The following is an 18,306-nucleotide window of genomic DNA, read 5'->3' on the forward strand; positions in this document are numbered from 1 at the left end:
TCTCTTTAAAGTTCTTTTAAATCCTCACATTTAATCACATCTTGGGGGGGGGGGGGGGGGGAGCTGTGTTTTTTCCCTGCATGGAGGTCAGGACTCGGGACCCACAGAAATGGTGGAGAATGCCCTATGCCGAGTGCCAGAACGGCAGAGCTACAACCACATTATTGGCATGGGGAAGTTTGTTGGGTGATCAAAACAGCAGCACTCAAACTGTAAACTTACTAAGAGTTCCAGTGGTCCATAAATAGATTTCCAAAACATGTCTATTGTCCAACAAAGGATTTATTTATAAACTGAAAAAATAACAAGACTTAAAAAAAAAAAAAAACAAAACCCCTCTTAGGCAGCAGTGCAAACTAGACTATTCTTTTGTATGTGTATGCCTGTGTATACCAAATAAGATAGGAACTTCTTTGAAGTACATTTCAATAAAGTATTTAAAACAACTGATCCTTGCAGCGAGGTAGTGCTAAGCGAGGCTGGCTGTAGGACAGCCAGTTTACAGCCCTGGCTGGAGCTCGGGATGGACTATCGCCTGCTTGCCGGACCAAGGTCCTGCAGCATCACCCCTGCCTCCTTTCTGTTTGTTGATTTCTTCCCCCCCCCCCCAAAGAGTAAAGGTTTGGAGGAGAAAAAAAATACTGAGTCTGACATGCTGCAGCATTTTCTGGAAAGTTTTCTGCCTGCTTTGGGGTTAAAGCTCCATTTTTGATGGGCTGTGATTTGTTGGAAAATGCCACCCACCTCGACTCTTGGCAGCTTTGACATGGTTTCTCTTCCATTCCTGATGTCATCCACTGATGTGAGTTAGAACTTAGAACAGTAAATTTAACTTCTGGTGTGTATTCAAGTGAGGGACAATACTTCCTCATAATTCTAAACTACTCATTTTCATAATGTTATTCTGTGCATGTGCTCTGTTGAAAGCTTAATACTTCATGACTGGCTTGTAACTGGAAAGGAAGGGAATCTTGATGCACAAGGGTATCTTAAAAAAAGAAAATCTGCTGGAAGCATCAGCCTCTAATGTTGCTTGTGCGGATTTTGTATGCAGAAGATTACAGTTTGGTGGTGAGACTTCACTTAACCACCAATAACTTGCCATAAAGCTATTCCTGTCTCTGGAACAGAGGCAGGGGGGTAAAGCCATCTGTGAGCAAAACTGGCTTTCACGAGGGCATTCTTGTTTCCCCAAGCAGGGCAGCAGTGAGCTCCAGCAGGATGCGGCCCTTCCTCTCAGCAGTACTGACTCCCCACCCCAACCCTTCTCCTTCTGTCCCTCTGTCTCCATCCCACCTCCACCCCTGGGATTTTGCCCCGTCTTCTTCCATCCGTTTTGCTCATTCCCATCTGCTCCTGCCTGCAGCCTCATTTCTTCCTTGCAGTTGTCTGTGCATCCCTGTCCGTGATTTCTCTGTCGTTCTTTTGTGTCTATCCACGAGTCCTTCTGCCCCACAAGTGCTGGTCCCCCAGCCTCGGGACCCAGCCGTAGCGGCATTGCTCTCGGCTCCCCGGCTCCTGCACTGACTGTACGCACGTTCCCAGCTCTCCGCTGGCGCTCTCTGCCCTGCAAAGTGTGTCAGGAGCACTCAGAATAAACAAGGATTTTTGTGTTTGCAAACTGCGGTTAGCTGCAGCTAACAGGCCAAAATAGCTTTAGACATGACAGTTGTTTGCGTAGGATGAGGTGCAGTATCTGGAAAGGCGCTGGCTGGTGTCCATGCCCGGTTAGGCAACTGGGAGAGGTTTTTCTGGGAAGCGACTGCTGCGTGTTGACAGGCGCATCCTGAAGAAAGGCTCCTCGCTCCTTCCCAAACATGGGCAGCAGGAACCATCTTCCAGGCTCTTGTCCTGAGGAGAGCATATGCCCTTTCGAGTAAGACAAAATACCCTGAAGCTGCAGCAGGCGTCTCTTGCTCTATTTAGGCACTTCCCTCCCAGTTGTGTTCCAGTGCCTGAGATTAATAGAAGTTTTCTAAATAAAATCCCATAAAACAATGTGATCTGGCAGCTCAGTGTCTGTTCTGCCCAGTGGTTGGTGCCATGTTTCTCCGGAGCATTTAATGCTCTTGTGTAAGTGTTTGTCACCATGGTTGGAAGACTTGTCTGAGGAGCTGGGAGGAAGACGTCGCCTCTTAATCTTCTAACTTGTTTTTTTTTCTTTGGCCAGAAAACTAGGGTTTCAGACTAATATTACTCATGCATCAACACCAGCTCCTGGCTTTTCTTTACAGTTCTTTAGAGAATTACGTCCTTTGACCACAGACTGAGAGCAGCGCAGAGACCAGACTGCTGTACTTGCCTTCCACATGGTGCCATTTCTAGCAGAAAAAATACATGTCCAGCTTTGCTAGCAGAGAGGGTTATCTGCTGCGATAGCCCTCCAGAGCTGCAGTCATGAACTTGGGATCCGGTTTTGCTACCTGTAGCTGAAAAGACAACCCAGAGACTGTCCTTGCTCCAGTAAGCTGGGAGAATGAGCAAAAATAGAGCAAAACAGGCAATGTGGCAGCATACAGCAAGGTGTTTTGCATACGTGTGTCTGAGAGGAAAACTGTATTTAAGTTCATCGTATGAAATAAGGGCAACATAGGGTAGCCAGAGGCATTTTCTTCATGTTGAAGAAGCGTCTTAATGGCTGAGATAGTCCAGCCCCGGCCGACTGGGTGCTGCATGAAAGGACTGCATATGCAGAGTCTGCCTGTGAAGGGGTTGCAGTGAGACTGAGCTGAGATGCTGTGAGGATGTGTGCATGGCTAGGAGGCAATCTGATAGTAAAAATGATTTAAAAAATAAAGAGACTTCTCAGGAGATCAAAATGCTGATTACTGTCAAACTTACAGCTCTTGTTTTACATGGCAGAGAGTACAGTTTAATAGTAGATTGGGAAAAAACTTGGTTTTCTTTTTTTTTTTTTCCTTAAAACTTCTGGGACACCTCAAAGTGTGTTCTTACTAAGCAGCAGATTTTGGACAAGTTAAGGACATGAGACTAATGAAAACTAGCTGGATCTGTAGATTACAAATGGTGGGAAATGGTAATTAAAATATAACTAGTTTGGGGAAAAAAATTTCCACTTATTCCCAGGTCAGTATGTTGCCTTAGATACTGACCACAGGCAGAGGAGTTTACAATTACAAAGACCTTTCCCTTATTTTAGTCCTACAGAATAGTTCATGAAGGAAGTGCTCGCTTTTTTTTTTTTTCCCCTCCAAGCTGTATGGCACAATGGAGAAAAACTTCTCCTGACTGCTCCCTCTTGGTGTGACCCCCGTTATTAAAGGCAAGCGAAGAAATCTCTTACCAGTAGATTCGAGTCTGCTGAGAAATGTTTTACTGTACAGCCTGTAACATGAATTATTTCCTCAGGGTGGTATTAACTTGTCCATTTTTATTTATTTTGAGCCGTGATGAAAATTGGGTAATGCCTAGCAATAGTGTTCTGTTTAAGGGTACAAAGGTACTTGCTAATCAAGTTCAGCAGCTCCACTGCTGCCATGTTAGGAGGAATTACGCTGGCTCTTGGAGCCCTGGGCAGGCGGCTTCCCTGCTGAAGGTGGGAGCACGTTTTTCCTCCGTCGGGAGAGCAGGGTTGGTCCCTTTGCACTACACCGCGCTAGGTGCCGAGGGAGATCTATCTATCCAGGTTTTTTAAAAACAAACCACCCCACCCAAGACCTAGTATAATCTGGACCGGTTCCCTGTCACGGGTTGTCGCGCAACCAGCAGCCATGGCTCCAAAGGAGCTGCTAAAGAACGAGCCAGCGGATGCTTTAAGACTGCCAGGGCATGGCAGTCTCCTCTTTGGAGACGCCAGGCTCTCCTCTCCCAAACCGCACCCTTCCAGGGCAGCACTTTTCCTAGAACACTAAAACCTGGCACCCTCCCTCCCGCTCCAGCTCCGTGCCCGGTGGGTGCGGGGCTGTGCGAGCCGGGGGCGCAGGCACCATATTTGGCTCTCGGCTGGCTGTGCCCTGACCTCGGCGCTGCTCGCCGGGAGCTGAGCTGCCTGTTTTCCCTTCGCCGTATATGGAGAGGCTGCTTGGGAAAGCTGTTGGCTGACCTGAATTAGAAGCAGTGCAACATCTGTATGAAGCGCTGCTTTTGTTGCACTGAGCTAATTAGGTTAAAGCCAGGCCTTGGACTGGTTTTGTAGTGAAGAGAATAATTTGAAGAGAACAAAATTCCCATTAAATCCCGTTCTTTATTGCTTGCCAGGATGCGCATGGTTGTAATTTCCTTTATGGTGGTAAAGTCATGCAGAAGAAGAATAGAGCATGAGCAGAAGATCTCTGTATTAGGAAGTCAATAATTCGTATATGACAGTAATAAAAACCACCTTTCCTGTGAAAAGCCAGCACAGTCTTTGATGCACAGATCCTGCTTTTCGCTTGGGTGCTGTGTGAGTATGTGGAGGACGGGCTGCATCAGGTGTGGGATCTCATCCAGCCTGTGCAGTCAGCCCCCCGAGACTTCTTGAGATGAGCAAGGACAGGGAATGCAGGGTTGCAGCTCTCCAGAGACCGTACCTGCTGCTGCTGAAACCCGCAGCAGAACAGAAGAGGGTTTTTTTTGTCCAAAGAAACACGAGCCAAAATTGCTTTGAGATCTTACTGTTAATGATGACTTTATGAGAGCTCTGTTGGGAAGTCCCCGCAGCGAGGTGCATAGATTGCGTGAGGATCTGTGCTTCCAGGGGCACGAAGGAAGTAGGTGGTACCTCAAATGTCCCTCCAGCAAACTTCACGGCACCTGAAAAAACAACATTCCCCCAAATTAATTGTAAGGCCTGGTCAACACAGCATCTGCAAGGGGACTGCTCGCACCTTTGCTTTTGATTGGAGACCCTTAAGGTTCACAGGACTCGCATGTGTATAGGGACAGTGAATTTAGACTTCAGCCTGTTCAGTTATATAGGAGCCAAGTCAAGGCTCAGGTATGACTCTTTAGGAGATATTTTTTTATTCTAAGAATTTTCTTACTGCTTCCATTTGCAACCTATTTTGCACCCCCTTGTTTCTGCATTGAACCCTGGAATTGCATAATGGGCAGCAGAAAAAATGGTTTGACTGATTTTGTTTGCTTTCTCTCCCCCTGCCCCCCCCCTTTTATGACAGATTAAAAAGCAGCAACAAGATGTGTTAGGTTTCTTGGAAGCCAACAAAATTGAATTTGAGGAAAAGGATATCGCCGCCAATGAGGAGAATCGGAAATGGATGCGCGAGAACGTCCCCGAAGACAGCCGGCCAGCAAGCGGGAACCCCCTGCCGCCCCGGCTCTTCAACGACAGCCGGTACCTCGGGGTAAGGGACAGCTCCAGGTCTCCATCTCTTCTCATCCCAGTCCTCTTACTCACTGCCATAGTCTGTGTGTGCTTTGCTGTTGTGATCAGCAAGGAAGGACATGGCCAGCTGTACGTTCAAGCGTGCAAACTGTGAAGGGCTTGGAAGGTGTTAAACATTTACCCCTCCCCTTGGGCTTTTAATAATAATTGATTCCTGAATATTCCTGTTCCGCCATAGAGGAGAGATTAAAATTTGGACCTCCTGATTCTCAGATCGTTGTGCCACTTACTGGAATGAGCCTGCCACCACCTTGCAGTGTATATGGTTTTCTTCCCTATGGGTTTTTTTCCCCTCTTACGGCTTTGAAAGTTTACGGGGTTTTTTTAATTCTCATGTTCACCACGATTGTGAACTAACACTTCACAGAAATCTGGCACTGTTGCACCAACCTTATGTTCTGTAGCAAGTTCAGAGATCTGTTCTGTCTATGTGTGGATCCCAGATCGCTCTGTGGTCTGTTCATCTTCCAAAATAAATGTTCATATGCAGTGACGTCTGCCATGATCATAGATCAGTTTTCTGATCCTTCTTGGGGTCAGTTCTTGTGTATTGCTTGCAAAATAAAGGCTGTTGTGGTCCACTTACTCCAATGCTTTGAACAGATTAAAACTCACGTTGCAAATACAATTCCTACTTGTAATTATATTAATGCTTGATCAAAAGTAAGTTGCCCTGCAGCATTTCTACTCAGCAGGCCATGCTTGAACGATTATTAGATTAACTGTTAATTTTATTTTTAAAACTTAGTATCTTCTGAAAAGAGCTCACGGTATGCATTCCTCTGGTGCTGTGTGTTGGTTTCTAAGTCATTTTGCAGTCTGGTTCTGACCTGCACAGTCTGTAAGCCTGAACGTGCCAGTTCTGGACCTTTATGAAGCAATTCTGTGGCTACCGAAAGAAATTATTCTCAGTGTGCCAGGAATTTTTCTTGTTTGTAATAAAAGCAGAACTTGAAACAATATCCACAGAGAGCTAATGTACCGCTTGGCTCTCAAAGTTTTACTGACTCTGGTTGTGGCATGGAAAAAAGTTGGTTTGGAGCGATGGATGTACTGATCGATAGTTGTCTGCAGCTGGAAGCTGGGAAAGGGCCAGTCACAGAAAGCTGAAAATCTCTGTTCAGTTATCCCTCTTCAAAAACAAACAAACAAACGAGGCAAATATTTTTGTACCAGTAGGAAGTCCAGTTGCAACAGTACCACCTTTCTCCCTTGGCATACCAGAGCTTTAGGGATGCAAGCAGATCACTGCACAGTTGTCCTTTGTTGGTGAAATGTTGCCAAACTTCTGCTGCATTGCTGCAGCTGTGCAGCAGAACAGGGCTTTACTACGCAGTGGTGTGGGACAGGAAGAGGAAAAGCTGTATGCACCTAGATCTGGATGCTTGCTTATCAGAGATGCTTCTCATGTAACCCCAACTGCAACCCATGACAGTTCTCTATACAGTAATTTTGGGGAGAGGGATATAGGTGCTTCAGACCAGTTCTTGCTATGGGCTTATTTCATCCCCAAAATTTTGGTTGATGTCACTTTGAACTTTTGAAGTTCGGTCAGTTTGTGTAGCTGGATTCAAGTTACTGCAATTTAGCTTTCAGGAAGGTAAAAGTTAGTTCAATGCCCACACGCTTGAACCTCTTTATGTCTTTATCTGATCCATCTCAAGCATGAACTTCCCTGTTTGTTTCATCTGATGCAGCATAACAGGCAGAGGAATGAGCAAATTCGCTTTTATTGGCCTGTGCATAGCAGAAAGGCTGTAACTGTAGGTGCTGTGCAAGTTGGCGTGAACCCTGCTCCTTAGTCACAGGCATTCCTTTCCTGGTAGATGCTACGAAGCAGACTGCCGGCCTACGCACTAGCAAGATAAACAACCCCTTTGTTATCAAGCAGCCCCAGTACTGTCAACAGAAGGGCTTCAGGGAGGATTTAACATAATCATACACATTTTTATCAAACTAGCACCCGAATGCTACATGTACAAATCGAACAATAATTTGACATCCCTGATCTCTAGGCAGCTTGAATCCTCTCTTCCCTGTACTTTCTTCTGTTCCAGCTGCAACAGCCTCGTCTTAGAGCTGCCCCTGCTCTGAACACGCTGCTATTTTCAAGCAGCATTTGCTATTTCTTAGGCTTTTGCCTACCAGAGAGACAAGCAAGCGAAGCAGTGTGCCCTTAATGGCAGCTCTCTCCCTGACTTCAGCCCGAGACTGAGCCTGCTCTGAGCTGCTGCCTTGCCTTGGGTTTCTCAGCCAGGACTCTTGCCTCAAAACATTCCCCAGTAAAGCTGGAGAAAGCTGGTACTGCTGCTTCAGTTAAAAAGGGAGAAAAGGGAAGTCGTAGGACACATACGTGCTGAGTTTGGAAATCAGAGTGAGGGAAGTATGTGGTAACTCGGACAACGGTGGACTTGCACAAACCTGGGTTCGTTTGGTCGGTGTTTGGCAACTGCTGTTGCTGAGCCACACTGTGGGCTTTTTGCTCGCTCCTTCCTAGCTTAGCAGACAACTGCATTCTGCCTCAAATATAAAAAAGGGCAGAGAAGGAAGCATTGATATTTCTTTTATTATTTCATTGGGTTTACCTTAATTTTCCTGGGAAGTGGTTGTGTGCATATTTAGAGCAATGGTAGTGCACTATGAGTACAATGAACGGTGCCACCCGATTTCCTTCGTTTGCGTAGACTAATCATTAATGGGAAACATGATGGGAAAGGATGTACTCTCAGTTTACAAGTTTAAATTTAACTTTTAACAGGTTTAAGAGTTATGTCCATGGTTGCAGTTACCATTACTAATCGGTAATTAGCAATGACATCTGGGGACATCAGCATTTCTGATGACAAGGTACGGGCTCAGCCCACTCCTGCAGGAGGGACATCCCCACCCGACCAGTGACAACAACCTTTCTTTGGAGGCTGTCCCTCTGGGAAAGGTGGAAGCACCTCGCGGCAGCAGCTTGTTGCTACAGATACTGAAATTACCAGCTTGTCACTTTGCAGGCAGTACAATTTCTATTATATCAGTGCTAACGATAAATATCTGAGGTGATGCTCTGAATTTTGCATTCGGATAGAGGAGACAGTTTACTCAGCGTGGGTTGGGTAACGCACCAGACTGAGCTGCAATTATTTCTGACGATTCATACTTCTGTTTTTTGTTTCCACGCCGCTCCCTGACTCCCATGGTGAAGGACTACGAAGCTTTCTTTGAAGCTCGAGAGAACAACGCGGTATATGCGTTTTTAGGCTTGACTGCGCCACCAGGTTCAAAGGTAGGTGTGTACATTTCTCACAGTAAACAACCTGTATTTTACTCCTTGTTTTTCTCTGCTTGTAGTAGGATCTTTTAGGTGTTCTATGGTTGCCCCAATCAACCTACCAGCTGTTCTGATACTCAGTCTCCAGAGACTAACTTTCAGGCTTCAACATCACAGCAACACGCTGTTGTTATGTGCTGGTTTATTTGGAGGATGCTGTGTTCACTGGAGGCATCTTCCTCCCCCTCCTTCTGCCAGAAAAACTCAGTGTTATGCTCTTTTGGTATCCTCACTGCAGAGCCACCCTGCTCTTTTTTAAGGTAATGGAAAAGTTTTTGTTGCTTTGGAAAGAGCTGGGTCAAGTTCTTCACTAGTAGTAATTGTCTCTTACCATTGGATGGTTTGGTTTTTTTTTTAATTGTACATGCTGGGAACAAGTAAAAGAGTAGTCAATATTTGCACTGAAAAATGCACAAGAAATCTAGATGAAAAAAATCATCACAAAACCAAATAATTCTTTCAATTCAATGAGAAAACTTAATTCATGGGAAGTTTGGATGATATTTTTGTACTAGAAAATACCTTGAAGCCAGAGTCACTGTTTTTGAAATAATGTGCTCTTGCTTCAGAGTAATTTTTTCCTCCAGCTTGTTATCTGAAGCCTTGTTTTCCTTTGCCAATTACAAACTGGGTTGCTGCTTTGCAGATGCAATGGGCTGGAATTCTCCTTTTGATTTTGATAGGATAGGACAAGCCTGCTTTATACGTTTCACTTGACAGCAGCAGGATCCTCCAGGTCACTTCCATCTTTCTTGTTCCAATGGATAAACATGCCGTTTCCTTTCAACTTTATTCATGTAAGAGTTGAAGGTCATGCTGTGCACATCACTAAGAGACCTAATTTTAAAGGTGGATGATGATCCATCAGTATTAAGCACAACCACAAGTTGTGGGTCAGATTGAAACAGTTTTGGGAGCCAAACTAATTTCTAGCGGTAGCTCCACTAATGTGAATGGTGTAGTGAGGAAAAACTGTCTTGTACAGAGAGTTGCAGAGAGCAAAACCTGTGGTATGTGCCCCAGCGTCATGCGTCGGCGGCGTCAGGAGGCCAGCTGTGTGCAGTGCGATAGTCATGTCAATCTTATTTAAGTTTCTTGGAACATCTGCACAGCACTGCACAAAGGAGTATGCAGGATGGAGCCAAGGAGCGAGAAGGCAGCCTTGAGACCACGGGACGTGGGAAGGCCTGTGCGTTTCCCCTCACGGCCGAGATCTGGGAAGTGCAGTGGTACTGGAGAGCAGTTGCTGCCATAATGAATCAGGTCATCTGTCTCTGTAACGTTTATGAACATCGCTGCTTACTTAACCTGCCAGATTGCAGAAGCAGTCTGCATGGCTATTAGTTGCTCTGATTCTGTCCTCACCTAAGGAAAAGGTGAGTTTTAAAAAGGAGAAACATAATGCAGTTGTACTCTGCTGAATTTTCACATTGCTTGCTGCAGCTTGGAGAGGTGTGTTTGAGCTGAGGAAGATAACCTTTGCATAAGTGACCTTGTACCCAGGGCATTCTGCTGTCGGTCTGACTTTCAGTATCCGTCCCACAATTACATGATGTCAAATCAAGCTGATGTGCCTGCTGCTGAGGAGGAGAAACTGATTTGTAGATGCTGGAATTGGCATTTACAGCATAGCTGCATGCAGCTTGGATATGATACTGTAGTTAATGACATTGTGTCTGCGTATGTTGCTACATAAAATGGACGGAGTGTGGGATCAACCTGTGTGCTGTTGCAAGAGAGGACCTTGACAGCAAACCTCCACTTTCCTGGGGCTGAGGGAAATACTAGGAATCCTCTCCAGCTTAGCACTGCATGTTTTGAAGAGAAGTACTTTGTCCTCCATTTTCTGGGAAAGAAGAAAAAAGAAACAAAAAAAGAGCTAGATGTCATCCTGTAGTGCCCACGACTGGTTAATGGAGTTGTTACAGAGCCAAGGGAACCATCTCCTCTTTGTTACCATTCAGAGAATCACTTGTCTTTTAGAGAATACCTAACATCCTTTCTTTTCCCCAGGCTTTGTAGACGTTATTAATCTTTCCTTCGTTCTTCACCTGCCTTTTCTGCCGTGAACTGATAGGGTGCCCTCGCATGAGCAGCGTGGCTGTGCTCTGACATCCCAGCTCCGCTCTTTGACCCATGACGTGTGGCCAGAGGAGCAGAGCGCAGTCCGGGAGTGCAGCAGACCTGAGCCAGCGGTCTGAGCAAGGCTGTTCCCACGCCCCTGAGTTAAAAGGCAGGACGGTGCAAGGCACTTGGGCAGAGAGCCAGGAAAACCAGAGTGATCTACCACGTCTAAGATAAGGCAGATATGCGTGGTACTTCCTGCCCTGCGGGCTGGGGTCACCCACGGTGTCCCCTCTCTTACAAGTCTTACAGGCTTCTTGGAAATTCCCTTCTTAGTCCTTTCTCCTGTTGTTTTTTTATCTGTTTGGCGTACTGGCTAATGTTAACAATGATATCGTTGAGTCTGTTATCTTCAGTATTTCTGCGCAGTCACCAAAGCAAACAAGTTTGTTACATGAAAGTTGAGTTTAGTAGAACTTTTTCCTTTAAAATAAACCACGCTGTCCACCCTGAAGTGCTGCAGTGAGAGCACTGTGACTGTTCATCTTTTTGTAGGCCGTGTTGCTGCTAACAGGTAATTAAATTAATCTTCAGTCAAAAGTATGCTTGCAGAAACCATCTTCAGAAAAGAATTCCTTTTGCATTTCTTCTATTGTCGTTCTGTTCCCATTTGTGACCACCTTACGATGGCTGAAAGAAGACTGAAAAATGCAGGCTGTTGTTTTTTAACGTTCCTTCTGAAGCATACTGAGGATTGTTAGAGGTTAGCTGGTATGTCTGCTGAAATGCTTCAGCTGTTCCTTCACCTCAGAAACTTCACAGGGATGTTTTCATGTAGCCGCAGGCTCCTCGAAGAGATGTGGGTTGGGAGCCCTGGGCATGGAGAGCCGGTGGTAGGCAGGAGCGGTTCCCAAGGAGCACGTCCCCGCTGACTCGCTTCCCCCTGCAGCGGGAGCTGGGATTACTCAGCAGTGCCAATGCCAGGATGGACCTGCTGCCAGCCCCGGGACGGAGCTCCCGTCTGGGTCTTCTGCTGGAGCAGCTCCGAGCTGCGTCTGACTAAGGACTCGCAGGCTGCTCCAATCACACTTCTAGCAGGCAAAAGCTAAATTAATTAAGAATTCTTTTTCCATTTAACCATAGTTCTACAAATAATTTTTGATCTCTAAATAGTTCTTGTGTCCTAACGTGAAATGAGGGATAACTCGTTATATCTGATATTCTTTTGTTTTAAACTTTTACAGTCAAAAGTGGCTGTGGGCACAGGTTGGAATATTCCTGCAGGTCCTACTTGAGCTAGCTCAGATTGGAGTTAAAGCCAGCACCGTACGGGACTTGGTTTATAATGTCATCGTAGGCAGTGGGGACTCTTCATGAGGTGGTTGAGCGCTGCTCAATTCTTAATCATGTATTGCTGCAATTTTTGTGATGTCGTATGTTGGTGCCTAACACAGGCATGTGTAAGTTGTCGCTTTTCATAACGTACTAATATGTGTAATTCTGTTCTGCTGTTTCAGGAAGCTGAAGCACTGGCAAAGCAGCAAGCATGAATTTCAACTGCCTTAAATGTTCTGTAAAGGGAATTTCCACAGCTTTTTATAAAATAGTACAATTGTCTCTGCTTCAAGAAATGTAGATGTGATTTCTAACCTTTGATTGGTGCTTGCAGCATTCACCGTACATAATACAAATTTGACCACAAGATGAAAATATGAACGTAAAGGTAGAGAGCACGGAGTGTGTTATTTCAAAGTTGGAAGCATAGGAAACCGAAGCAATTAGACATGAATGATTTTTCACGTAGTTCAAACTGTCTTAGCAATTCGTCCATTTTGTGTAAACTTCAAGAACCTGTTTTAGTACTAATAATACAGATGGGGTTATACCTAGAGATCCAACTATTTAACATAAGGAAAACAAGCAACAGCATCTAAAACCTTGTCAGATACTAACTGTAGTGCCTGAGTTGTCTCAAAAATGTTCCTGAATTACACAGTAATTTTTTTCAGTGTCTTTTCTGGTTTCAGATAAAATTGTAGGTGGAATTGTGTAGTATAGCCATTGTAGTCACTTTTGAAAGTTATGTTTGTTCTTTTGTAGAATGGATATTTAAGATTTGTATTGTAACACACTGTACAGATGATAAAAAAAAAATAATGCCATGTATTTCTCATTTAAGTGATCCGTGTGGGCTCTTTTGACAAAGAAAAAGGGATTTTGGGCAATGGACAGCCCTTCCATTGGCAAGTTTATCACACAGCTGCCCAAGCATGACTTGATTACACGTCTGTGTGCAAGATTCAGTGCACCGCAGTGAAGTATGCACTAGTTCCCAGGCAATGTTGCAAATAAGCCAAAACGGCCAGAAATGGCATTTCCTTACCTGTGTAAGGGTGAAAGCCTTTATATATTTCTCTACAAAAATACCAATTCACACTGCTTATAGCATTAGGCATCTTACTGCATGTTCAAGTAGTCATTAGATTCATACAGTATTTTTTCAAATGAGGAAATAAATGTTTGAATAGCAAGAACTATTGTAATTAAGCAAGACTTTTTTTTTTAAGGTTTAAAATTTTTCCCACTGTTACTGCCATATCATGAAGCTATTACAGGAATTTTCAATCTATTAAAGTGTCTTCTATTGGTGAATTTACCATGTGCAATATTAATCTGTCTGTTCTCCCACTGCTTATGAGATAGTCTGTATTTCTTGGCCATATTCTGCAAAAATACAAATAATTAAAAGTGCCCTGAAAGGTAAGAAACAGGTTTAAAAAGTGTGTGGGTAATTTAAAATGCGTTTTGCACCACATAATGTACTTATTCCCCAAAAGCATCCAAAGACAGTAAGAAAGAGAATTTGTCCTTGCCATAGTTAGAGGATTGTTCTAATAGCTCTGCATGCACACATCTTCATTTTCTTCAGGTTATGAGGACAGAGGAACGGGTGGCACAGATCAGCAAAAGGCTGCAGCGTATCATCGCCATGCGTTTATTTTACACCAATGCTGTAAAATGTGCGCAGTGCTTTTTCAGTACTTTCTGGAACAGCTTACAGTTCATAATTTTGAAGTCTGAAATTCGGAACAGGATGAAAGTAAAAACTTAGGTTTACAAAGATGTTCTGAAGTGCAGTCATTAAATACTTCCCTCACCAACGATTCTTTGGGGCTTTTGTTCCGTTTGCTACAACCGATGATTTTGTCAACATCTGTTGAAAGGGAATTGCAGCTACTTGCTTTGCTTGGAGAGCAGCTCTGCTTTTCAAGAGCTCATGGTGAAACTTCCACAGACATCCAGGCGAGCAGGATCTAGCATGGAGCCAAGTTAGTTATAATGACATTTCATTCGTGTTTTATCTTTTCTGATTTGGGAGCCTGGGCATCAGTCTGAAGCTTGTCCTTACAAAAGCAAGCGCAGTGTCAGCAGGCGTAGGGATAGATTAATGTTGCGTTACCTTCAAGATTAACACATGCATTTGTGCTTTGTCGTTAGCGGGCTTTATCAGTAATTACTGAACTTTGGTGACATTTATTTTTAAGATCTTTTGAGGATGGAAGTTAGGTTATGTTTTAAATCCAGTGTCCGATTTTTGTTGTTCACTATGATTTCCTCTTTCTGAACCAAGGTGATTTTTCTTTCTTAATACTGGCATCATCTTCCTCTGTGTCTGAACTAGTGCTCAGGTTTTTGAGAAAGCCTGTAAGAATACAGGAAGTCTTGTGAAGAAAGCGGAATTTGACACACAAGCCACTCTACTCATGCCAATTTGCTGTGTTTCCTGTGTAAGGAAAGTCTGGTGTTAAGTTTTGTGAATTACAGTCATTATTTTGGGGAAGCTGTAATTGAAAGTCGATGCCAAATTCTGTCAGTTCAGTGACCCAAAACATTCTGAAACGAGGTCAGTCTCTGACAGTCAAGAAAATTGCCAAGTTTAAGAACGCAAAGTCACTTCCCTCGCCCGGTCCCCCACCCTTGCCATATGGTAGCGTTCAAACTGTATCAGCATTCCGGAGAGCGCTCTGGGGAGACAGACTCAATTATTTCTTTGTCCGGGGAACAAGGCACCAACACAAACTGAAAAATACCGAAAATCTCTTTGTTGTGGGACTGCCTGTAGAACTTGCCTTCATTTTGATGCAGATACCTTGCGTGGATTTAGGAGTGCTAGGAATCTATTGCCTGTATGCTATTTTTCTGTTTCCCATACCTGTGTTAGATTAATGATGGGCGCAAGAACTGAATTTGTTAATGTCTTTATTTTTTTTTTTCCGCTGTAGAAGGCAGGCATTGAGGATTTAACCTGTATTTTAACCATTCCTGTATCATTCCAATAAAATTGTTTTAGAATCCTTTCTCACACAATGGACCTGTTTGCATGTTTTGTTCGTGGTTTGAAGCAGTCCCGTAAGTTGAAAGGAGGGGAGGTTCCAAATGAAAATACTGCTTTATTTTAAAAGTAGAGGATCTGTACAACAAAGTGAACATAATGCATCCGCTGCTGCCGTGCGTCAAGTCCGTTGGGTTGGATCTCTCACCTGTTACAGCTAATGGGTTTTAATTACTTAGGATACACCTACACAAAACAGTCTTTGGAGGTTTGGGGAGAGCACTGAATATGCTTCCTAATTAACCTGCTTTCCCACTCTTTCCCCAAGGCAGTTACAAATGGGAAGCGGACAGGGCGAATCAGCTTCACCCCGTGCCTGCAGAGCTTGCCAAACAGTCTCAGTTGCTTTTTTTGCAGTGCGTAATTAATTAGCTTTATGCTGCTCACAGCAGGGGAACTATGTTATTTAATATTTGTGTTGCCAGAGGGCGGTGTAGGATAAATTTTTCAACTGAAACTATTCATTTTTACCTTCTCTATTTGCCTGGTAGATCCAGCAGGTACATTCCTTTAAGCTTTACGTGCCGAAGTTTTGCGCCACCTAGAAGATCTTCTGTAGAGCTACAGAAGATGCGTTCTCAGCCCCAAAAACTGCCCTAAGATTTGCCCAAATCCTAGACTTCAGTTCACATGCTGTAAAGGAAACCAATAACTTAATCCTTTAGAGTGGTTTGCGAGAAGGCTGCTTGCTTGCTGTTTATAGGATCAACATTTTCTGTCTGAATGACTAAAGCACAACCGAGAGCCGTCAGTTACATTGCTGTCTTTTAATGGTGTTTATTGCTTGTCTCTCACACTTCCTCGCCCTTCTTTAGTGTCTTAAAAAATGGTCCATAATGTAAGATAAAAGGGCTTCTGATGCCATTTTGAATTATAATGAATCCCACTTCGTTTCCCTGTATATACGATTCACTTGTATAATCCAGAAAAATCTCTGGTTTTCTTGTTTGTTTATAAAAAGTCTTAAAAACCCAAATTGTTACTCATTAATGTAAAGCTCAATACAAATTGTTTTCAAAAATCTGCTTAAAAAGCAAACTGCACATGTGTGTATAGTGTCTACTTGCTGTTTCAGGTTACAACAGTGCACACTGTAATAATAAACTTTTCTACAATTAATGTGGGGTTTTATTAATGTCTCATTTAATAATCTGTACGTCATGGAAAATCCTGTAAAGCCTGGTTATATCATTCAGCTCATGTTGCACGTATTTCAAATACCAGAACTGTCTTGGAATACAAATTTGAGGTGTGCACAGTGGAGCTAGGCGCCTGCTAGTCCCTTACTGAAGAGACTTCATTGAGAGCCAGGTCAGGTTAACCTCACAGCGACAAAGTCCAGAGCGGGTTAACTTGAGGTACAGCAGCAGCCAGCAGAATTCAGGGAGTAAATGAGCGGCTCCTGAGCAGCTCCATTACTGGTAAGAGACTGTATATGCATATATGTACACTGTATACAAGATCTGTTCTGTGTCTTGGTTTTAATATGAGAAAAAGGCATTAGCTAGTCGTGTGCACTCAGGCCCACAAATTGAGAAACACAAGAAATAAGACTGACCAAGAGCAACGTAATTAAGTTTTTTTTCAAAGGACTAATTTAAATCCGTTAACGTAATAGGTTCAGACTGATCAGTAACCTGTGTTAAGAACTTTATTAGACCTCATCTCTCCTGTGTTTTCCCCATTATGGCAAGAGAATTTTAATAGCCAATTTGAAAAAACTGAGACAACTCATTACCTGGGAACAAGCCATTAAGGTTTCCTGAGTTTGTCTTTTCCTGACTCAGTGTTTTCCTCTTTTGCCAGTCTTGCTTTTTCAGGGTTTTTTTGTGATGTAAATACAAGAGTGGGAAAGCGTGTACGATAGTGCCTAGAGAGAGGCATTCTGTGACCACACCTCCCCAGCCTCTGATGTTGAGCTGATTCGAGGTGTAAGGGGAAAACAAAGGCATTTACTCATCGCTCATACCCACCTAGCCCATTCCAGATCTGAGTACTGGCACTGCGTTTCTTCCACGTTATTTTTTTTCCCCCTTTCTCACAGAGACCATGACAGCATCCTCACTTGTTCTGGACATGGATTACACTAGAAAAAAGCTGATGCGTGAAGCCCATAGATCAGGTAGCGCTACCAACACAAAATAACCCCACTGTACAAATAAATAATTACTAAATAATTATCTTTTAGTGAGTGTCCCACAGAAGTATTCTGTGATTTGTCCATATTATGTGATCTTGGTAGAATGTTGTAGATGAAAAGCTCATTATTAACGATTTTGAGAAGTTTTATTATTAACAATTTTGAACTGTATTGGGAAACTTTTGGGAAGTGCAAAAGGATTCTAAAAGTCAACGTAAGGTGATGAAGTAGATAATCGCTGTCTTACTACAGGAGGTGAGCGCTGTGTCATACCGAGTGTTCTGAGTATGCAAAATACATGTATTTAGTATGTTGCATTCAGGTAGTACCAAATTGGTCCTATATGCAGTAATTCCTCTCACAGGTCTGTCTGGTGAAGACATCTTCAGGAACTTGGAGACTTCTTCGTTTTCAGTTGTTTGGTATAACATCTCAAAATCCTTAAAAAAAAAGGAAACGAGCAACATCTGTAATATCCTGTCAGCTGCAGTGTAATTCCCAGCTGACTTCGATTCCTTTCCGAGACCTTTCCCAGCACGTAGGGCAAGTCATTTTCCGTTTATGCAAACAGAACCTGATCAGATCCACGGTTCCTAACCACGAACGTGGCATTAAATCCACATTAACTTTCGCGACGCCCTAACGCCAAGCCCAGGGCTGGGAAATCCCAGCCACGGCACGCGCGCTGCCCCCGGGCGCCGTTCAGTCCCGCTGCCCCCCGCTGAGGGCCGGTGTCGGGACCAGGCCGGGCCGGGAGGGGCCCGGCCCTTCCTCCGCCGAACCCACCGCCGCCGGGGCGGCATCGCGCGGGGGCCGCCCGCCCCCTCCGGCCCTCACTGACCGACACGCCCAGCAGCTCGTCCCAAGCGCGTTAACGGCCAACCCCCGGCGCCTGCGGCCTGCCTCGGCCCCGCCTGCCGTGCGGGCGGGCGGGAAGCAGCCGAGGGGCCGCCGCCCGGGCCGGGGGCTCGCCCCGACCCCCGCTTACCTGTCCGCGCCCGCTCACGCCGCTGTAACACACTAATGGCGCCCGCCGCCCCTCACCG

At 44.4% G+C, this 18,306-nt stretch overlaps 1 protein-coding gene across 1 annotated transcript in view; it reads left to right on the forward strand.

Moving 5' to 3' along the window:
• SH3BGRL (SH3 domain binding glutamate rich protein like) overlaps positions 1–15,095 on the forward strand; it is a 35,510-nt gene extending 20,415 nt beyond the window's left edge. The window contains exons 2-4 of the mRNA XM_059824318.1: positions 5,118–5,303; positions 8,538–8,618; positions 12,245–15,095. Of these exons, the coding sequence (XP_059680301.1) occupies positions 5,118–5,303; positions 8,538–8,618; positions 12,245–12,277 (300 nt within the window). The 3' untranslated portion in view covers positions 12,278–15,095. The remainder of the gene's footprint in view (positions 1–5,117; positions 5,304–8,537; positions 8,619–12,244) is intronic.
• The last annotated feature ends 3,211 nt before the right edge of the window (positions 15,096–18,306 follow it).

Source organism: Gavia stellata, chromosome 14 (genome assembly GCF_030936135.1).
Source record: "Gavia stellata isolate bGavSte3 chromosome 14, bGavSte3.hap2, whole genome shotgun sequence".
NCBI lineage: Eukaryota > Metazoa > Chordata > Aves > Gaviiformes > Gaviidae > Gavia > Gavia stellata.